This window comes from Oncorhynchus gorbuscha, unplaced genomic scaffold, assembly GCF_021184085.1.
Source record: "Oncorhynchus gorbuscha isolate QuinsamMale2020 ecotype Even-year unplaced genomic scaffold, OgorEven_v1.0 Un_scaffold_18:::fragment_2:::debris, whole genome shotgun sequence".
Taxonomy (NCBI): domain Eukaryota; kingdom Metazoa; phylum Chordata; class Actinopteri; order Salmoniformes; family Salmonidae; genus Oncorhynchus; species Oncorhynchus gorbuscha.
Window position 1 is genome coordinate 48,693 of NW_025744913.1, and position 22,808 is coordinate 71,500.

Genomic DNA, 22,808 nt, shown 5'->3' on the forward strand with positions numbered 1-22,808 from the left:
TATATACAGTGTATGCGAACACCCCTTCAAATTAGACAATTCTGTGCTTCCAACTTTGTGGCAACAGTTTGGGGAAGGCCCATTCCTGTTTCAACATGATAATGCCCCCGTGCACAAATCGAGGTCCATGCAGAAATTCTTTGTTGAGATCGGTGTGGAAGAACTTGACTGGCCTGCACAGAGCCCTGACCTCAACCCCATCGAACACTTTTGGGATGAATTGGAGAGCCGACTGGGAGCCAGGCCCAATCACCCAACATCAGTTCCAGACCACACTCATGCTCTTGTGGCTAAATGGAAGAGGGTCCACGCAGCAATGTTCCACCATCTAGTAAAAACACCTTCCCAGAAGAGTGGAGGCTGTTATAGCAGCAAAGGGGGACCAACTCCATATTAATGCAGTGTATTAGCAATATAGTGTATTAGCAATGCATAATATGCTATACAATGTATGAGATTGTAAGAAACTACTGGGAGGATGACCAATTCCATATCAGTGCCCATGATTTTGGAATGAGATGTTCGACATGCAGGTGTCCACATACTTTTGGTAATGTAGTGTATTTTTGTTGCCTTCATTTCCTAATCATTGGGTTGCCTAAACATCAGACTGAAAAGAAGTCACTGTAAAAATAGACTAAATAGTCTCTACAAAGCAGAATGTTACGATATTTGCACTTTACTGGTTTTCTGTGCTGTTGTTCCATTTGGCAGTAGGAGGTGGAGACAGGAAAGGGTTGTTTACCTGACTTTGTGTGGCTCCTGTAGGATCTGACGCTTGTATTTGTCTGTAAAGGAATTGCACGCAAAGTTATTCACGTTACAATACGCCCAGTCACTACAAAGATACAGGTGTCCTTCCTGAAAGTTGCTGGAGTTGAAGGAAACTGCTCAGGGATTTCACCATGAGGCCAATGATGACTTTAAAACAGTTAGACTTCAATGGCTGTGACAGGAGAACTGAGGATGGATGAACAACATGGTAGTTACTCCACAATACAAAACCTAAATGACAGAGTGTAAAGAAGGAATCCTGAACAGAAAACAAGTATTCCTGAAACTATTCACTTTTTGTCCTGAATTAAAAAGTGTTATGTTTGGGGAAAATACAACACATTACTGAGTATCACGCTCCATATTTTCAAGCATAGTGGTGGCTACATCATGGTATGGGTATGCTTGTTATCGTTAAAGACTGGGGAGTTGTTTTTTAGGATAAAAAAATAAATGTAATGGAGCTAAGCACAGGAAAAATCCTAGCAGACACGGGGAGATGGCCAAATCTAGGCCAAATCTACACTGGAGTTGCTTACCAAGAAGACAGTGAATGTTCCTGAGTGGCCTGGCTACACTTTTGACTGAAATCCACTTGGAAATCCATGGCAAGACCTGGAAATGGTTGTCTAGCAATGATTAACAAACACTTTGACAGCGCTTGAGGAATTCTGAAAAGAATAATGGTCAAATGTTGCACAATCCAGTTGTGGAAAGCTCTTAGAGACTTACCCAGAAAGACTCAACTGTAATCGCTGCCAAAAGTGATTCTAACATGTATTGACTCAGGGGGTTGAATAGTTATCTAGTCAAGAGATATTATTTTATTATTCATACATTTATTACAAATGTTAACATTTTCTTCAACTTTTACATTTCAAACTATTTTGTGTAAATCGTTGACAATTAAATCCATTTTAATCCCAATTTGTAACACAAGAAAATGTGGAAAAAGTCTAGGGGTGTGAACTCTCTGAAGGCCCTGTGTGTATATGTATATATATATGTATAGCCCATCTAGCAGCCCCGTCAGAGTGGTTATACATGAGAGGGCTGCAGTTATTGTTCCTCCTCCTACACAGTGACCAGGTGGAGAGGAACTAGTCTACATGATACCATTGTGTGTCATGCCTTTAGTCCACTGATACATTTGTTGTATCTCTCTCATGACCTTATAGACATCTTCAGCTTTACACTATAGACATGAGTTGTAACTTTTGAGCTGTTACAATGGTTATGAAAGCCCTTGTATTGAGATACCCACACCTTGTTCTTGCTCTTTCGGGAACACTTTGTGGCATTCTAAAAATGTATAGTATCCAAATTAGCAACCTAGCCCCAGCTATAAGCTACATTACACATTTATAATTGTGTGTCCTGTTTATGTTAGGTCAGTCCCACACTACCTGTAGTTAATTAATGAGACAGGCCGTATAGTTGACAGTTTGATTGAAGTGGAGAAGATGGGGGAGAGTCTCTTGTGTAATTTTATTGTTTATTGTACCTTTATATAAATCGGCAAGTCAGTTAAGAACAAATTCTTATTTTTCAATGACGGCCTAGGAACAGTGGGTTAACTGCCTTGTTCAGGGGCATAACGACAGATTTGTACCTTGTCAGCTCTGGGATTTGAACTGGCAACCTTTCGGTTACTAGCCTAATGCTCTAACCACTAGTTTACCCTGCTGCTGGGACTATACCAGTATCACAATACTCATTAGTATCGTGGCAAGGAAACAAAATACCAAGCAGATTTGACTTCTTTAGGATAACAGCTCTAATGTTGGAAACAAACATCATTATGTTGTCATCCAGAGTCAAATGTATTTATTATCCAAGCTATAGCACACCAAATTTTATATACAGCAGGTTTTTAAAGGACCAAAGAGTGTGGTTTGCTTTGTGTTTTCATTTTTTGTAATGACTAAAATATTGCGATCCTGGTATCGTCACCTACTGTGTAACAGGGCTGAGGTCAGTTGCTGAAAGGGAGAGCATCTTCAGTTGCATCTTGAATCCACTGCTGAGCCAGCAAATGGGCTCGGTCTCCACAGCCGATACTGTCCACATGGGCTTTTGTTGCTGACCGTAGGACTGGCTGGTCACCAACCTGTGAAAGGTTAGGATCGTGTGTGTGTGCATGTGTGTGGTTCACTTTCAGCAACAGTGATTACTCACTGAATTTGACACATTTATGTTGTTGTGGTGAGGAAAAGCTATTGTTTACATTCTTGACTGACAATTTATCAGCCATTTGTATTCTTCAAAATGTTAACAAACGGGTCTCAATTTCAGTAAGCTTGAATTAAGTAGGCAGGTAGTTTGGAAATGTACAACAAATCCAGTGTACCCCTTTGGCTCTTCACTGTTTCTCACACGTAAGCAGTTCTACGCATGCACAGATCAGTACATTCCTCTTTCTCTATCAAGATGAAATTAGAAGGAAATTCTACTATGACACGGACAGCATTTGGTTCACTTCTCTTTTCATTTCATGACAGTTTTAAAACAGGAAATACTTGTTTCTTACCCCAGATAAAGGAGGAGGAATTAAAGAGAAGTGCAAATATTTTCTCTCTAGAAAAAAAATCCTGACTGTAAATGTTGTGCTCTTAACGGAAGCAAATTGATTAATCAATTAAAATGTCAACTTGACATATAGACAGTGTTCTTAGTTCTACACCAGATGTTGTCAGGTAAACTGGGCATTTCCACGATAAAGGAATTACTCTTCGATTTTTCACTTTAGAATGTATGTCCAACCAAAAACACTGATTTCAAAGTTTAACAAACCATACAACTCTACGCACAAGGACCACTTTGAACAATTTACACAGAACATTTTACAAACACATTTACTGTAAGAACTGTGCAGATGCAAAGTTTGTTAACAGAAGTAGGGTAAAATCTTCCTTAGTTTTTTATGTGAACATGTTTTTCACAAAATCTACTCGGAGTTTCTCTGAGCAAATCTGTTTTTCTCTGGCAGACCACAGTATGTTATCAGTCCAGTCCTCTGGGGCACTATGGAGTTAACAGGGTAAATACATTGTCATTTGGGTTCTGTCAAGCAAAGCAGATGCTATATTTGACCATGGTTAAGTTGACTATTGTGGAGTGGACATACATCAAAATTGGGTTATTCGGTTGCGTGGTTAGAAAGATGTTGCCAATGTCAACTCCACTTCCTGAAAGAGGGTGTTTCTAGGTGTCTGATCCGCAGGGTTAATAAGACGTTATGGTATAATTAAGCAATAAGGCCCGAGAAGGTGTGGTATATGGCCAGTATACCACGGCTAAGAGTTGCTCTTAAGCACGAAGCAACGCGGAGTGCCTGGACACAGCTCTTAGCCGTGGTATATTGACCATATATCACAAACCCTGAGGAGCCTTATTGCTATTATAAACTGGTTACCAACGTAATTAGAGCAGTAAAAATAAATGTTTTGTCAAACCCATGGTATACAGTCTGATATACCACGGCTGTCAGCCGATCAGAATTCAGGACTCAAACCGCCCAGTTTATAGTAAGGTGTTCGACTAGCTGCCTCACCTGTAATACTGTTGTTGTTGAGTTGGGAACAATTCCTCTTGTCAGCAGAAGAGAAGGGATGTCAACAGCCTACCACACAGTCTCCTAATGAGAGGGAATTAAACCATGCTGGATGCTGGGCTGGTTGTCATGGCCTGACTGACTTTGACCTTTCACCTAAATTGTTACTTCAGGAAGTTTGGGGCCCCTCCATTTCTCAATAGAGTTGTGCTGATGCTGGCTTGTCCCACATCATCATGCCATTGTGTGTGTGTGTGTGTGTGTGTGTGTGGCAGGAGTTGTGTATGGCGTTAGTGGGTGGGTGGGTGTGTGTGTGGCAGGAGTTGTGTATGGAGTTAGTGGGTGGGTGGGTGGGTGGGTGTGTGTGTGGCAGGAGTTGTGTATGGCGTTAGTGGGTGGGTGGGTGTGTGTGTGGCAGGAGTTGTGTATGGAGTTAGTGGGTGGGTGGGTGGGTGGGTGTGTGTGTGGCAGGAGTTGTGTATGGCGTTAGTGGGTGGGTGGGTGTGTGTGTGGCAGGAGTTGTGTATGGAGTTAGTGGGTGGGTGGGTGGGTGTGTGTGTGGCAGGAGTTGTGTATGGCGTTAGTGGGTGGGTGGGTGGGTGTGTGTGTGGCAGGAGTTGTGTATGGCGTTAGTGGGTGGGTGGGTGTGTGTGTGGCAGGAGTTGTGTATGGCGTTAGTGGGTGGGTGGGTGTGTGTGTGGCAGGAGTTGTGTATGGAGTTAGTGGGTGGGTGGGTGGGTGGGTGGGTGTGTGTGGCAGGAGTTGTGTATGGCGTTAGTGGGTGGGTGGGTGTGTGTGTGGCAGGAGTTGTGTATGGAGTTAGTGGGTGGGTGGGTGGGTGGGTGTGTGTGTGGCAGGAGTTGTGTATGGCGTTAGTGGGTGGGTGGGTGTGTGTGTGGCAGGAGTTGTGTAGGAGTTGTGTATGCGTTAGTGGGTGGGTGGGTGTGTGTGTGGCAGGAGTTGTGTATGGAGTTAGTGGGTGGGTGGGTGGGTGGGTGTGTGTGGCAGGAGTTGTGTATGGCGTTAGTGGGTGGGTGGGTGTGTGTGTGTGGCAGGAGTTGTGTATGGAGTTAGTGGGTGGGTGGGTGGGTGTGTGTGTGGCAGGAGTTGTGTATGGCGTTAGTGGGTGGGTGGGTGGGTGTGTGTGTGGCAGGAGTTGTGTATGGCGTTAGTGGGTGGGTGGGTGTGTGTGTGGCAGGAGTTGTGTATGGCGTTAGTGGGTGGGTGGGTGTGTGTGTGGCAGGAGTTGTGTATGGAGTTAGTGGGTGGGTGGGTGGGTGGGTGTGTGTGGCAGGAGTTGTGTATGGCGTTAGTGGGTTGGGTGTAGGAGTTGTGTATGGAGTTAGGGTGGGTGGGTGGGTGTGTGGCAGGAGTTGTGGAGTTAGTGGGTGGGTGGGTGGGTGGGTGTGTGTGTGGCAGGAGTTGTGTATGGCGTTAGTTGGGTGGGTGTGTGTGTGGCAGGAGTTGTGTATGGAGTTAGGGGTGGGTGGGTGGGTGTGTGTGTGGCAGGAGTTGTGTATGGCGTTAGTGGGTGGGTGGGTGGGTGTGTGTGTGGCAGGAGTTGTGTATGGCGTTAGTGGGGGTGGGTGGGTGTGTGTGTGGCAGGAGTTGTGTATGGCGTTAGTGGGTGGGTGGGTGTGTGTGTGGCAGGAGTTGTGTATGGAGTTAGTGGGTGGGTGGGTGGGTGGGTGTGTGTGTGGCAGGAGTTGTGTATGGCGTTAGTGGGTGGGTGGGTGTGTGTGTGGCAGGAGTTGTGTATGGAGTTAGTGGGTGGGTGGGTGGGTGTGTGTGTGGCAGGAGTTGTGTATGGCGTTAGTGGGTGGGTGGGTGGGTGTGTGTGTGGCAGGAGTTGTGTATGGCGTTAGTGGGTGGGTGGGTGTGTGTGTGGCAGGAGTTGTGTATGGCGTTAGTGGGTGGGTGGGTGTGTGTGTGGCAGGAGTTGTGTATGGAGTTAGTGTGTGGGTGGGTGTGTGTGTGGCAGGAGTTGTGTATGGAGTTAGTGGGTGGGTGGGTGTGTGTGTGGCAGGAGTTGTGTATGGAGTTAGTGGGTGGGTGGGTGTGTGTGTGGCAGGAGTTGTGTATGGAGTTAGTGGGTGGGTGTGTGTGTGGCAGGAGTTGTGTATGGAGTTAGTGTGTGTGTGTGGCAGGAGTTGTGTGTGTGTGTGTGTGTGTGTGTGTGTGTGTGTGTGTGTGTGTGTGTGTGGCAGGAGTTGTGTATGGCGTTAGTGGGTGGGTGGGTGTGTGTGTGGCAGGAGTTGTGTATGGAGTTAGTGGGTGGGTGGGTGTGTGTGGCAGGAGTTGTGTATGGCATTAGTGAGTGGGTGGGTTTTTGTGTGTGTGTGGTAGGAATTGTGTGTCGCGTTAGTGAGTGGGTGGGTGTGTGTGGCAGGAGTTGTGTATGGCGTGAGTGGGTGGGTGTGTGTGTGTGGCAGGAGTTGTGTATGGCGTGAGTGGGTGGGTGTGTGTGTGTGTGTGGCAGGAGTTGTGTATGGAGTTAGTGGGTGAGTGGGTGGGTGTGTGGCAGGTGTTGTGTATGGCGTGAGTGGGTGGGTGTGTGGCAGGTGTTGTGTACGGAGGTAGTAAGTGGGTGTGTGGCAGGAGTTGTGTATGGCGTTAGTGAGTGGGTGGGTGTGTGTGTGTGTGTGTGTGTGTGTGTGTGGCAGGAGTTGTGTATGGCGTTTGTGAGCAGGTGGGTGTGTGTGTGTGGCAGGAGTTGTGTATGGTGTTAGTGAGTGACTGGGTGGGTGTGTGTGGCAGGAGTTGTGTATGGCGTTAGTGAGTGGGTGGGTGGGTGTGTGTGAGGAGTTGTGCATGGAGTGAGTGTGTGTGACAGGAGTTGTGTATGGCGTTAGAGAGTGGGTGTGTGTGGCAGGAGTTGTGTATGGCGTTAGTGAGTGACTGGGTGGGTGTGTGTGGCAGGAGTTGTGTATGGTGTTAGTGAGTGACTGGGTGGGTGTGTGTGGCAGGAGTTGTGTATGGCGTTAGTGAGTGGGTGGGTGTGTGTGTGTGTGGCAGGAGTTGTGTATGGAGTTAGTGAGTGGGTGTGTGTGACAGGAGTTGTGTATGGAGTTAGTGAGTGGGTGGGTGGGTGTGTGTGTCTGGCAGGAGTTGTGTATGGCGTTAGTGGGTGAGTGGGTGGGTGTGTATGGCAGGTGTTGTGTACGGAGGTAGTAAGTGGGTGTGTGTGGCAGGAGTTGTGTATGGCGTTCGTGAGTGGGTGGGTGGGTGGGTGTGTATGGCAGGAGTTGTGTATGGGTTTAGTGAGTGGGTGTGTGTGTGGCAGGAGTTGTGTATGGCGTTAGTGAGTAGGTGGGTGGGTGTGTGTGTGTGTGGCAGGAGTTGTGTATGGTGATAGTGAGTGACTGGGTGGGTGTGTGTGTGTGTGGCAGGAGTTGTGTATGGCGTTAGTGAGTGGGTGGGTTTGTGTGACAGGAGTTGTGTACGGAGTTAGTGAGTGGGTGGGTGGGTGTGTGTGAGGAGTTGTGCATGGAATGAGTGAGTGGGTGTGTGTGACAGGAGTTGTGTATGGCGTTAGTGAGTGGGTGTGTGTGACAGGAGTTGTGTATGGTGTTAGTGAGTGGGTGGGTGTGTGTGTGTGTGGCAGGAGTTGTGTATGGCGTTAGTGAGTGTGTGTGTGGCAGGAGTTGTGTATGGCGTTAGTGAGTGTGTGTGTGGCAGGAGTTGTGTATGGCGTTAGTGAGTGGGTGTGTGTGGCAGGAGTTGTGTATGGCGTTAGTGAGTGTGTGTGTGTGTGTGTGTGAGGAGTTGTGTGTGGAGTTAGTGAGTGGGTGTGTGTGTCTGGCAGGAGTTGTGTATGGAGTAAGTGTGTGTGTGTGTGTGTGTGTGTGTGTGTGTGTGTGTGTGTGAGGAGTTGTATGTGGAGTTAGTGAGTGGGTGTGTGTGTGTGGCAGGAGTTGTGTATGGCGTTAGTGAGTGGGTGGGTGTGTGGCAGGAGTTGTGTATGGAGTTAGTGAGTGTGTGTGTGGCAGGAGTTGTGTATGGCGTTAGTGAGTGGGTGTGTGTGGCAGGAGTTGTGTATGGCGTTAGTGAGTAGGTGTGTGTGGCAGGAGTTGTGTATGGCGTTAGTGAGTGAGTGTGTGTGTCTGGCAGGAGTTGTGTATGGCGTTAGTGAGTGGGTGGGTGTGTGTGTGTGTCTGGCAGGAGTTGTGTATGGCGTTAGTGAGTGGGTGGGTGTGTGTGTGTGTGTCTGGCAGGAGTTGTGTATGGCGTTAGTGAGTGTGTGTGTAGCAGGAGTTGTGTATGGCATTAGTGAGTAGGTGTGTGTGTGTGTGTGTGTGTGTGTGTGTGTGTGTGTGTGTGTGTGTGTGTGTGTGTGTGTGTGTGTGTGTGTGTGTGTGTGTGTGTGTGTGTGTGTGTGGAGTTAGTGAGTGGGTGTGTGTGTCTGGCAGGAGTTGTGTATGGCGTTAGTGAGTGGGTGGGTGTGTGTGTGTGTCTGGCAGGAGTTGTGTATGGCGTTAGTGAGTGGGTGTGTGTGACAGGAGTTGTGTATGGCGTTAGTGAGTGTGTGTGTGGCAGGAGTTGTGTATGGCGTTAGTGAGTGGGTGTGTGTGGCAGGAGTTGTGTATGGCGTTAGTGAGTAGGTGTGTGTGTGAGGAGTTGTGTGTGGAGTTAGTGAGTGGGTGTGTGTGTCTGGCAGGAGTTGTGTATGGAGTAAGTGTGTGTGTGTGTGTGTGTGTGTGTGTGTGTGTGTGTGAGGAGTTAGTGAGTGGGTGTGTGTGTGTGGCAGGAGTTGTGTATGGCGTGAGTGGGTGGGTGTGTGGCAGGAGTTGTGTATGGCGTTACTGAGTGGTTGTGTGTGTGTGTGTGTGGCAGGAGTTGTGTATGGAGGTAGTGAGTGGGTGTGTGTGGCAGGAGTTGTGTATGGGTTTAGTGATTGGGTGTGTGTGACAGGAGTTGTGTATGGCGTTAGTGAGTGTGTGTGTGGCAGGAGTTGTGTATGGCGTTAGTGAGTGGGTGTGTGTGGCAGGAGTTGTGTATGGCGTTAGTGAGTAGGTGTGTGTGTGTGTGTGTGTGTGTGTGTGTGTGTGTGAGGAGTTGTGTGTGGAGTTAGTGAGTGGGTGTGTGTGTCTGGCAGGAGTTGTGTATGGAGTAAGTGTGTGTGTGTGTGTGTGTGTGTGTGTGTGTGTGTGTGTGTGTGTGTGTGTGTGTGTGTGTGTGTGTGTGTGTGTGTGTGTGTGTGGCAGGAGTTGTGTATGGGAGTTAGTGAGTGGGTGTGTTGTGTGGCAGGAGTTGTGTATGGCGTTAGTGAGTGTGTGGGTGTGTGGCAGGAGTTGTGTATGGAGTTAGTGAGTGTGTGTGTGGCAGGAGTTGTGTATGGCGTTAGTGAGTGGGTGTGTGTGGCAGGAGTTGTGTATGGCGTTAGTGAGTAGGTGTGTGTGGCAGGAGTTGTGTATGGCGTTAGTGAGTGGGTGTGTGTGTCTGGCAGGAGTTGTGTATGCCGTTAGTGAGTGGGTGGGTGTGTGTGTGTGTGTGTGTCTGGCAGGAGTTGTGTATGGAGTAAGTGAGTGGGTGTGTGTGTCTGGCAGGAGTTGTGTATGGCTTTGTGTGTGTGGCAGGAGTTGTGTATGGAGGTAGTGAGTGTGTGTGTGTGGCAGGAGTTGTGTATGGAGTTAGTGAGTGAGTGAGTGGGTGGGTGTGTGTGTGTGGCAGGAGTTGTGTATGGCATGAGTGGGTGTGTGTGTGGCAGGAGTTGTGTATGGCATTAGTGAGTAGGTGGGTTTTTGTGTGTGTGGTAGGAGTTGTGTATGGCATTAGTGAGTGTGTGTGTGTGGCAGGAGTTATGTATGGCGTTAGTGAGTGGGTGTGTGGCAGGAGTTGTGTATGGCGTTAGTGAGTGGGTGTGTGTGCTAGCAGTTGTGTATGACGTTCGTGATTGGGGGTGTGTGTGTGGCAGGAGTTGTGTATGGAGTTAGTGAGTGTGTGTGTGTGGCAGGAGTTGTGTATGATGTTAGTGATTGGGTGTGTGTGTGGCAGGAGTTGTGTATGGCGTTAGTGAGTGGGTGGGTGGGTGGGTGTGTATGGCAGGAGTTGTGTATGGCGTTAGTGAGTGGGTGGGTGTGTGTGTGTGTGTGGCAGGAGTTGTGTATGGGTTTAGTGAGTGGGTGTGTGTGTGGCAGGAGTTGTGTATGGAGTTAGTGAGTGAGTGGGTGGGTGTGTGTGTGTGGAAGGAGTTGTTTATGGCGGTAGTGAGTGGGTGGGTGGGTGTGTGTGCCAGGAGTTGTGTATGGAGTTAGTGAGTGTGTGTGTGTGTGGCAGGAGTTGTGTATGGCATTAGTGAGTGGGTGGTTTTTGTGTGTGTGTGTGGCAGGAGTTGTGTATGGCGTTAGTGAGTGGGTGGGTGTGTGGCAGGAGTTGTGTATGGCGTGAGTGGGTGGGTGTGTGGCAGGAGTTGTGTATGGCGTTACTGAGTGGTTGTGTGTGTGTGTGTGTGTAGCAGGAGTTGTGTATGGAGGTAGTGAGTGGGTGTGTGTGGCAGGAGTTGTGTATGGGTTTAGTGATTGTGTGTGTGTGACAGGAGTTGTGTATGGCGTTAGTGAGTGTGTGTGTGGCAGGAGTTGTGTATGGCGTTAGTGAGTGGGTGTGTGTGTGTGTGTGTGTGTGTGTGTGTGTGTGTGTGTGTGTGTGTGTGTGTGTGTGTGTGTGTGTGTGTGTAGCAGGAGTTGTGTATGGAGGTAGTGAGTGGGTGTGTGTGGCAGGAGTTGTGTATGGGTTTAGTGATTGTGTGTGTGTGACTGGAGTTGTGTATGGTGTTAGTGAGTGAGTGGGTGGGTGTGTGTGTGTGGCAGGAGTTGTGTATGGAGTTACTGAGTGTGTGTGTGTGTGTGTGTGTGTGTGTGTGTGTGTGTGTGAGGAGTTGTGTGTGGAGTTAGTGAGTGGGTGTGTGTGTCTGGCAGGAGTTGTGTATGGAGTAAGTGTGTAGGTGTGTGTGTGTGTGTGTGTGTGTGTGTGTGTGTGTGTGTGTGTGTGAGGAGTTGTATGTGGAGTTAGTGAGTGGGTGTGTGTGTGTGGCAGGAGTTGTGTATGGCGTTAGTGAGTGTGTGGGTGTGTGGCAGGAGTTGTGTATGGAGTTAGTGAGTGTGTGTGTGGCAGGAGTTGTGTATGGCGTTAGTGAGTGGGTGTGTGTGGCAGGAGTTGTGTATGGCGTTAGTGAGTAGGTGTGTGTGGCAGGAGTTGTGTATGGCGTTAGTGAGTGGGTGTGTGTGTCTGGCAGGAGTTGTGTATGCCGTTAGTGAGTGGGTGGGTGTGTGTGTGTGTCTGGCAGGAGTTGTGTATGGCGTTAGTTAGTGAGTGGGTGGGTGTGTGTGTGTGTCTGGCAGGAGTTGTGTATGGAGTAAGTGAGTAGGTGTGTGTGTGTGAGGAGTTGTGTATGGCGTTAGTGAGTGGGTGTGTGTGTCTGGCAGGAGTTGTGTATGGCTTTGTGTGTGTGGCAGGAGTTGTGTATGGAGTTCGTGAGTGGGTGGGTGTGTGTGTGTGTGGCAGGAGTTGTGTATGGCGATAGTGGGTGGGTGTGTATGGCAGGTGTTGTGTATGGAGGTAGTAAGTGGGTGTGTCGCAGGAGTTGTGTATGGAGTTACTGAGTGGTTGTGTGTGTGTGTGTGTGTGTGTGTGTGTGTAGCAGGAGTTGTGTATGGAGGTAGTGAGTGGGTGTGTGTGGCAGGAGTTGTGTATGGGTTTAGTGATTGTGTGTGTGTGACTGGAGTTGTGTATGGTGTTAGTGAGTGAGTGGGTGGGTGTGTGTGTGTGGCAGGAGTTGTGTATGGAGTTACTGAGTGGTTATATGTGTGTGTGTGTGTGTGTGTGTGTGTGTGTGTGTGTGTGTGTGTTGTGTGTGTGTGTGTGTGTGTGTGTGTGTTGTGTATGGAGTTGTGTATGGAGGTAGTGAGTGTGTGTGTGTGGCAGGAGTTGTGTATGGAGGTAGTGAGTGGGTGTGTGTGGCAGGAGTTGTGTATGGGTTTAGTGATTGTGTGTGTGTGACTGGAGTTGTGTATGGTGTTAGTGAGTGAGTGGGGGTGTGTGTGTGTGTGTGGTTGTGTGTATGGAGTTACTGTGGTTATGTGTGTGTGTGTGTGTGTGTGGAGTTGTGTATGGAGTTACTGAGTGGTGTGTGGCAGGAGTTGTGTGTGTGTGTGTGTGTGTGTGTGTGTGTGTGTGTGTGTGTGTGGCATGAGTTGTGTATGGAGGTAGTGAGTGTGTGTGTGTGGCAGGAGTTGTGTATGGAGTTAGTGAGTGAGTGAGTGGGTGGGTGTGTGTGTGTGGGTGTGTGTGTGGGAGTTGTGTATGGCATGAGTGGGTGTGTGTGTGGCAGGAGTTGTGTATGGCATTAGTGAGTAGGTGGGTTTTTGTGTGTGTGGTAGGAGTTGTGTATGGCATTAGTGAGTGTGTGTGTGTGTGCAGGAGTTGTGTATGGCGTTAGTGAGTGGGTGTGTGTGTGTGGCAGGAGTTGTGTATGGCGTTAGTGAGTGGGTGTGTGTGCTAGCAGTTGTGTATGACGTTCGTGATTGGGGGTGTGTGTGTGGCAGGAGTTGTGTATGGAGTTAGTGAGTGTGTGTGTGTGGCAGGAGTTGTGTATGATGTTAGTGATTGGGTGTGTGTGTGGCAGGAGTTGTGTATGGCGTTAGTGAGTGGGTGGGTGGGTGGGTGTGTATGGCAGGAGTTGTGTATGGCGTTAGTGAGTGGGTGGGTGTGTGTGTGTGTGTGGCAGGAGTTGTGTATGGGTTTAGTGAGTGGGTGTGTGTGTGGCAGGAGTTGTGTATGGAGTTAGTGAGTGAGTGGGTGGGTGTGTGTGTGTGGAAGGAGTTGTTTATGGCGGTAGTGAGTGGGTGGGTGGGTGTGTGTGCCAGGAGTTGTGTATGGAGTTAGTGAGTGTGTGTGTGTGTGCAGGAGTTGTGTATGGCATTAGTGAGTGGGTGGTTTTTGTGTGTGTGTGTGTGTGGTAGCAGGAGTTGTGTATGGCGTTAGTGAGTGGGTGGGTGGGTGTGTGTGTGCAGGTTGTGTAGTTGTGTATGGAGTTAGTGAGTGTGTGTGTGTGTGTGGCAGGAGTTGTGTATGATGTGCGTTAGTGAGTGGGTGGGTGGGTGGGTGTGTATGGCAGGAGTGTTAGTGATTGGGTGTGTGTGTGGCAGGAGTTGTGTGTGTGTGTGTGTGTTTGGCAGGAGTTGTGTATGACCTTTGATTGGGTGTGTGTGTGGCAGGAGTTGTGTATGGAGTTAGTGAGTGTGTGTGTGGCAGGAGTTGTGTATGACGTTAGTGATTGTGTGTGTGTGTGGCAGGAGTTGTGTGTGTGTGTGTGTTGGCAGGAGTTGTGTATGACCTTTGTGATTGGGTGTGTGTGTGGCAGGAGTTGTGTATGGAGTTTGTGAGTGTGTGTGTGGCAGGAGTTTGTGTGTGTGGCAGGAGTTGTGTATGGAGTTAGTGAGTGTGTGTGTGTGTGTGTGTGTGTGTTTGTGATTGGGTGTGTGTGTGTGTGTGTGTGTGTGTGTGTGTGTGTGTGTGTGTGTGTGTGTGGCAGCAGTTGTGTATGACGTTAGTGATTGTGTGTGTGTGGCAGGAGTTGTGTGTGTGTGTGTGTGTGTGTGTGTTGTAGGAGTTGTGTATGGAGTTTAGTGAGTGGGTGTGTGAGTGTGGCAGGAGTTGTGGGTGTGTGTGGAAGCAGTTGTGTATGGAGTGTGTGTGTGTGTGTGTGTGTGTGTGTGTGTGTGTGTGTGTGTGTGTGTGTGTGTGTGTGTGTGTGTGTGTGTGTGTGTGTGTGTGTGTGTGTGTGTGTGTGTGTGTGTGTGTGTGTGCAGGAGTTGTGTATGGAGTTAGTGAGTGTGCCTTATAAGAGTTGTCTGCCTCTGTTTTTATCATGTGTAATAATGAGAGAGATGGATGCCATGTGTTGGCAGAGTGGTTGTGGGTAGCCTACAGCTGTATGAAGGCTGTGTCTTTCAAGTCTGTCTCAGGCTGTTGAACTATGAGATTGTTTTATTGACTATATTATTGACTTTATGCCCTTGAGTAAAGCTCAATACACCATCTACACCCCAGCACACCATCTGCACACCAACTACACCCCAGCATACCGACTTCACCCCAGCATACCGACTACACCCCAGCATACCGACTACACCCCAGCATACCGACTACACCCCAGCATACCGACTACACCGCAGCTCACCGACTACACCGCAGCTCACCGACTACACCGCAGCTCACAGACTACACCTCAGCATACCGACTACACCTCAGCATACCGACTACACCTCAGCATACCGACTACACCTCAGCATACCGACTACACCGCAGCTCACCGACTACACCCCAGCATACTGACTACACTCCAGCATCCCGACTACACCGCAGCTCACCAACTACACCGCAGCACAGCACACAACGGCACAGCACACCACACCAGAGCACACGCACCACACACCGTCACCACAGCACACGCACCACACACCATCACCACAGCACACCCACCACACCACAGCACACCCACCACACCACAGCACAGCACACCCACCACAGCACAGCACACCCACCACACCACAGCACACCCACAGCACATCACACCACACCACAGCACGCACAGCACACCCACCACACCACAGCACACCCACCACACCACACCACAGAACAGCACACCCACCACACCACAGCACACCCACCAACCACACCACACCACAGCACACCCACCACAGCACACCCACCACACCACACCACATATTCTATCCTTGAGTTGAGTCAGAAGACTCAAGCATGTGTTTTGGTTTTCCACCCCTACTACTACATTTTAGGTTTATATCTCAGCAGCAATTGTTCAAAACTACAGTAGGAGATATGTATGCATGATGATTTGATTTGGATACTGTACAAGAATGCAATCATGGCATTGTACAGGAGCTTTTTTTGATTCCAGCCCTAACATCCCAACAGCCCAACTCAAAGTTGTATGTTTACAGCTGGTGTTATATATTGCCAACCCATGGAACAGCCAGTCTAGACTCACATTCCTTAGCCAGACATGAAGGTGTGGAGCATACCAGAGGTATTCTTGAGTGATGGCCCTTGTATTATGTAACTCTCCTGGCAACACCACCATCCCAGTGGAGAGTTTATCTGTGTTTTATGCCATGCCTCCTGTAATATGGGTGAACTATCCTTTTACCAGGAGCCCACTCACACACTGCCTAGTCTCACTGAGCGGGTTAGGAGAAGCTGCAGCCACATGGCTCTGAAGGTCAGGACCTGGGCGGGACGCAGGCAGTCGAGAGGAGAGCAGTATGCCAATGAACATAGAGCAAAGTTCAACCAGTTAAAAGAGTCACAGCCCAGAGCCACACGCACCACACAGTGGTACCAAATTCACACTCCATTCACGAGTGAAGTTGACAACAATGGTGTGGGTGAAATGAAACTACAGACTGCTTTCAGACTGGCAGTTTCTGGTGGCTAGTATCACATGGCAGTCCTGGAGTTAAGATGCCCACATCATTGTGTTGCTTGGGGAAGTGGTGGAGGGAATCTTCAGTGGCAGATCCATCCTAAACAATGACTACCATGACTTAATGAACACAGAGAGCAGCAGCACATGGACATCATGGGGACTGGAGGAGAAGCAGGGACACTGACCCATTTGGCATGAACAGCATGGAGACTGGAGGAGAAGCGGGGACACTGACCCATTTGGCATGAACAGCATGGAGACTAGAGGAGAAGCAGGGATTCTAACCCATTTGGAATGGAGACTAGAGGAGAAGCAGGGACACTGACCCATTTGGCATGAACAGCATGGAGACTGGAGGAGAAGCAGGGATTCTAACCCATTTGGCATGGAGACTAGAGGAGAAGCAGGGATTCTGACCCATTTTGCATGGAGACTAGAGGAGAAGCAGGGATTCTGACCCATTTGGCATGGAGACTAGAGGAGAAGCAGGGATTCTGACCCATTTGCATGGACATCATGGAGACTGGAGGAGAAGCAGGGACAATGACCCATTTGGCATGGAGACTAGAGGAGAAGCAGGGATTCTGACCCATTTGCATGGACATCATAGAGACTGGAGGAGAAGCAGGGATTCCGACCCATTTGCATGGAGACTAGAGGAGAAGCAGGGATTCTGACCCATTTGCATGGAGACTAGAGGAGAAGCGGGGACTCTGACCCATTTGGCATGGAGACTAGAGGAGAAGCAGGGATTCTGACCCATTTGGCATGGAGACTAGAGGAGAAGCAGGGATTCCGACCCATTTGCATGGAGACTAGAGGAGAAGCGGGGACTCTGACCCATTTGGCATGGAGACTAGAGGAGAAGCAGGGATTCCGACCCATTTGCATGGAGACTAGAGGAGAAGCAGGGATTCCGACCCATTTGCATGGAGACTAGAGGAGAAGCAGGGACTCTGACCCATTTGGCATGGAGACTAGAGGAGAAGCAGGGATTCTGACCCATTTGGCATGGAGACTAGAGGAGAAGCAGGGATTCTGACCCATTTGCATGGACAGCATGGAGACTGGAGGAGAAGCAGGGATTCTGACCCATTTGCATGGACATCATGGAGACTGGAGGAGAAGCAGGGACACTGACCCATTTGGCATGAACAGCATGGAGACTGGAGGAGAAGCAGGGACTCTGACCCATTTGGCATGAACAGCATGGAGACTGGAGGAGAAGCAGGGACTCTGACCCATTTGGCATGAACAGCATGGGGACTGGAGGAGAAGCAGGGACTCTGACCCATTTGCATGGACAGCATGGAAACTGGAGGAGAAGCAGGGACTCTGACCCATTTGGCATGAACAGCATGGGGACTGGAGGAGAAGGAGGGACACTGACCCATTTGCATGGACAGCATGGAGACTGGAGGAGAAGCGGGGACTCTGACCCATTTGGCATGAACAGCATGGGGACTGGAGGAGAAGCAGGGACTCTGACCCATTTGGCATGAACAGCATGGAGACTGGAGGAGAAGCAGGGACTCTGACCCATTTGGCATGAACAGCATGGGGACTGGAGGAGAAGCAGGGACACTGACCCATTTGCATGGACAGCATGGAGACTGGAGGAGAAGCAGGGACACTGACCCATTTGGCAGTGCCCCTCAAAGACTCCCAACTCCACACAATACAGCCCTGTTGCGCCACACACATACACACACACTTCACACAGTTTTGCTACTGAGGGACTTTTCATGCATTTTCTTTATAGCAGAGTAGGAAAGAAGAAAGTGTATTGTGTACCCGTTGGTAGGGGACCAATGACATGGTGGATTAATGGCTCTATAACCAGCGTAGTGGAGCATCTCATAGAACGATGAGATATGATTCAAATTAGGATGCTTGATCTATTTCTGTCTCTCTTTCTCTCTGCCTGTCTCTCTGTCGGTCGGGCTCTCTGACTGTGGTTTTCTTATTTTCTAAGACACCAAGAGACACCCCCCCCACCTTATCTCTCTTCTTGCACACACAAACAAACCTCTCTCTCTTTATGAGCTCCATTCTACTGTCTGTAAGATTTTCTGCTTGATCCGTTTGCATGGCTGATGGTCTTTGTACAGCTCCCATTCTAGTCTTTAAGGGAAAACAAAGGGCTGATCTAGTAGCCAAGGAGTACCAAATGACACATTATTACCCACAAAGACAAGGGTTTTATTGAAGCTGACGGTTCTCTCTCTTCTCCTCTCTCCATTGTCCTCTTTCTCTCCTCTCTTCCGTCCTCTCTCTTCCGTCCTCTCTCTTCCGTCCTCTCTCTTCCGTCCTCTCTCTTCCGACCTCTCTCTTCTGTCCTCTCTCTTCTGTCCTCTCTCTTCTGTCCTCTCTCTTCTGTCCTCTCTCTTCTGTCCTCTCTCTTCTGTCCTCTCTCTTCTGTCCTCTCTCTTGCGTCCTCTCTCTTGCGTCCTCTCTCTTGCGTCCTCTCCTTCGTCCTCCCATCCTGTCTCATTCCTCTCTTCCGTCCTCTCTCTCTCCTTCGTCCTCTCTCTCTCCTTCGTCCTCTCTCTCTCATTTACATTTACATTTAAGTCATTTAGCAGACGCTCTTATCCAGAGCGACTTACAAATTGGACTTCGTCCTCTCTCTCTCCTTCGTCCTCTCTCTCTCCTTCGTCCTCTCTCTCTCCTTCGTCCTCTTTCTCTCCTTTGTCCTCTTTCTCTCCTTTGTCCTCTTTCTCTCCTTTGTCCTCTTTCTCTCCTTCGTCCTCTCCTTCGTCCTCTCCTTCGTCCTCTCTCTCCTTCATCCACTCTCTCCCTCTTCCCTCCTCCTCTCTCTCCCTCCTCGTCTCTCCTTCGTCCTCTCTCTCACTACTCCCTCCTCCTCTCTCCTTCATCCTCTCTCTCCCTCCTTCTCTCTCCTTCGTCCTCTCTCTCCTTCGTCCTCTCTCTCCTTCGTCCTCTCTCTCCTTCGTCCTCTCTCTCCCTCGTCCCTCCTCTCTCTCCCGCCTCCTACTTAGTAGTGTGAATGACTCTAGAACAGGGATCATAAACTAGATTCAGGCACAGGACAAAAAAAATTATTGAGGGGATGGTCGGGAGGGCTGGATCAGAATTACAAATAAATTGGCCGCAAGAACCCCAAACAGATATAATATTTGACTAAAACATAATCTATTCAAACCTATGTATATGATCACGTGTCTCTCTATTATGCGTGGGAAACACATTTTAAAAATATGAATGACTTGGAGCTGATTTCCTGGTGTTTTTTTTTTAATGGCCAACAATGAAAATTCCAAAAATAATATATATATGTATGTATGTATGTATGTATGTATGTATGTATGTATGTATGTATGTATGTATGTATGTATGTATGTATGTATGTATGTATGTATGTATGTATGTATGTATGTATGTATGTATGTATGTATGTATGTATGTATGTATGTATGTATGTATGTATGTATGTATGTATGTATGTATGTATGTATGTATGTATGTATGTATGTATGTATGTATGTATGTATGTATGTATGTATGTATGTATGTATGTATGTATGTATGTATGTATGTATGTATGTATGTATGTATGTATGTATGTATGTATGTATGTATGTATGTATGTATGTATGTATGTATGTATGTATGTATGTATGTATGTATGTATGTATGTATGTATGTATGTATGTATGTATGTATGTATGTATGTATGTATGTATGTATGTATGTATGTATGTATGTATGTATGTATGTATGTATGTATGTATGTATGTATGTATGTATGTATGTATGTATGTATGTATGTATGTATGTATGTATGTATGTATGTATGTATGTATGTATGTATGTATGTATGTATGTATGTATGTATGTATGTATGTATGTGTATGCAATAAGGTCCGAGGAGGTGTGGTATATGGCCAATATACAACGGCTAATGGCTGTTCTCAGGCACAACCCTTAGCCCTGGTATATTGGCATTCAAATGAAATGTGTCTTACACATTTAACCCAACCCCTCTGAATCTGAGAGGTGCGGGGGGGCTGCCATAATCGACATCCACCTATTTGGCACCTGGGGAACATTGGGTTAACTGCCTTGCTCAGGGGCAGAATGACAGATTTTTACCTTGTCAGCTCGGGGATTCGATCCATCAATTTTGATATCTGTTTTGTCGTACACCTCAGTTTCTCCTCTCTGTTTCAGACACTCATCTGCTGAGATCAGGAGACACTTCGGTGGGAACTATGGGTCCCCCCAGGTCTCCAAGCAACATAGTCGTCACAGCTCCAACGCATCAGTCTCCACTTGCTCCACCGTGGTGAGTTACAGTACTACTGTACAACTAACTAGGCCCTTACACGGGTAGAGGGAAGCACAATGGTGGACTATTTAACGCCCCTTTAGGAGAAGGATTCTGACTGAGACTTTCCCACAGCATGTTGTGCTGCAGGCATAATAATGTAACCCTAAAGAGGGATTTTCTCCCATGGACATTCAGTGACTCCTCACATATTCTCTCTCTCTCTCTCTGTGTCTCTCTCTGTGTCTCTGTCTCTCTCTGTCTGTCTATCTGTCTGTAAATCCCACCACAACTCTATCCTCCTGATTCCTGCTTACAAGCAAAAATGAAGGCAGGGAGCACCAGTGACTCGGTCTATATAAAAGTGATCAGATGAAGCAGATGCTAAACTGCAGGACTGTTTTGCTATCACAGACTGGAACATGTTCCGGGATTCTTCCAATGGCATTGAGGAATACACCACATCACTGGCTTTATCAATAAGTGCATTGAGGACGTCGTCCCCACAGTGACTGTATGTACATACCCCAACCAGCGAGCCTACCAGACGAGTTAAATCACTTCCATGCCCGTTTTGAGGCAAGCAACACTGAGGCATGCATGAGAGCATCAGCTGTTCTGGATGACTGTGTGATCACGCTCTCCGTAGCCGACGTGAGTAAGCCCTTTAAACAGGTTAACATTCACAAGGCTGCGGGGCCAGACGTATTACCAGGACATGTGCTCTGGGCATGTGTTGACCAATTGGCAGGTGTCTTCACAAAAATGTTCAACATGTCCCTGATTGAGTCTGTAATACCAACATGTTTCAAGCAGACCACCATAGTCCCTGTGCCCAAGACCACAAAGGCAACCTGCATAAATGACTACAGACCCGTAGCACTCATGTCCATAGCCATGAAGTGCTTTGAAAGGCTGGTAATGGCTCACATCAACACCATTAAACCCTAGATCTACTCCAATTTGCATACCGCCCAAACAGATCCACAGATGATGCAATCTCTATTGCACTCCACACTGCCCTTTCCCACCTGGACAAAAGGAACACCTACAGTGGGGCAAAAAAATATTTAGTCAGCCACCAATTGTGCAAGTTCTCCCACTTAAAAAGATGAGAGGCCTGTAATTTTCATCATAGGTACACTTCAACTATGACAGACAAAAGGAGAAAAAAAATCCAGAAAATCACATTGTAGGATTTTTAATGTATTTATTTGCAAATTATGGTGGAAAATAAGTATTTGGTCAATAACAAAAGTTTATCTCAATACTTTGTTATATACCCTTTGTTGGCAATGACGGAGGTCAAACGTTTTCTGTAAGTCTTCACAAGGTTTTCACACACTGTTGCTGGTATTTTGGCCCATTCCTCCATGCAGATCTCCTCTGGAGCAGTGATGTTTTGGGGCTGTTGCTGGGCAACACGGACTTTCAACTCCCTCCAAAGATTTTCTATGGGGTTGAGATCTGGAGACTGGCCACTCCAGGACCTTTAAATGCTTCTTACGAAGCCACTCTTTCGTTGCCCGGGCGGTGTTTTTGGGATCATTGTCATGCTGAAAGACCCAGCCACGTTTCATCTTCAATGCCCTTGCTGATGGAAGGAGGTTTTCACTCAAAATCTCACGATACATGGTCGCATTCATTCTTTCCTTTACAGGGATCAGTCGTCCTGGTCCCTTTGCAGAAAAACAGCCCCAAAGCATGATGTTTCCACCCGAATGCTTCACAGTAGTATGGTGTTCTTTGGATGCAACTCAGCATTCTTTGTCCTCCAAACACGACGTGTTGAGTTTTTACCAAAAAGTTATATTTTGGTTTCATCTGACCATATGACATTCTCCCAATCTTCTTCTGAATCATCCAAATGCTCTCTAGCAAACTTCAGACGGGCCTGGACATGTACTGGCTTAATCAGGGGGACACGTCTGGCACTGCAGGATTTGAGTCCCTGGCTGCGTAGTGTGTTACTGATGGTAGGCTTTGTTACTTTGGTCCCAGCTCTCTGCAGGTCATTCACTAGGTCCCCCCGTGTGGTTCTGGGATTTTTGCTCACAGTTCTTGTGATCATTTTGACCCCACGGGGTGAGATCTTGCGTGGAGCCCCAGATCGAGGGAGATTATCAGTGGTCTTGTATGTCTTCCATTTCCTAATAATTGCTATTGCAGATTCAGTCTTCCCAGCCTGGTGCAGGTCTACAATGTTGTTTCTGGTGTCCTTTGACAGCTCATTGGTCTTGGCCATAGTGGAGTTTGGAGTGTGACTATTTGAGGTTGTGGACAGGTGTCTTTTATACTGATAACAAGTTCAAACAGGTGCCATTAATACAGGTAATGAGTGGAGGACAGAGTAGCCTCTTAAAGAAGAAGTTACAGGTCTGTGAGAGCCAGAAATCTTGCTTGTATGTAGGTGACCAAATACTTATTTTCCACCATAATTTGCAAATAAATTCATTAAAAATCCTACAATGTGATTTTCTGGATTTCTTTTCTTCTCATTTTGTCTGTCATAGTTGAAGTGTACCTATGATGAAAATTACAGGCCTCATCTTTTTAAGTGGGAGAACTTGCACAATTGGTTGCTGACTAAATATTTTTTTGCCCCAATGTATGTGAGAACGCTATTAATTTACGACAGCTCTGCGTTCAACACCATAGTACCTTCAAAGCTCATCACTAAACTAAGGATCCTGGGACTAAACTTCTCCCTCTGCAACTGGATCCTGGACTTCCTGACGGGCCGC

The 22,808-nt window shown here is 47.9% G+C and overlaps 1 protein-coding gene across 1 annotated transcript in view; it reads left to right on the forward strand.

Annotated features, from left to right (window-relative positions):
• Positions 1 to 22,808, forward strand: part of LOC124017321 (dedicator of cytokinesis protein 8-like) — a gene marked incomplete at its 3' end in the record, with an annotated part of 42,933 nt that overhangs the window by 1,024 nt on the left and 19,101 nt on the right. Inside the window, exon 2 of the mRNA XM_046332576.1 lies at positions 19,968 to 20,082. Within this exon, the coding sequence (XP_046188532.1) occupies positions 19,968 to 20,082 (115 nt within the window). The remainder of the gene's footprint in view (positions 1 to 19,967; positions 20,083 to 22,808) is intronic.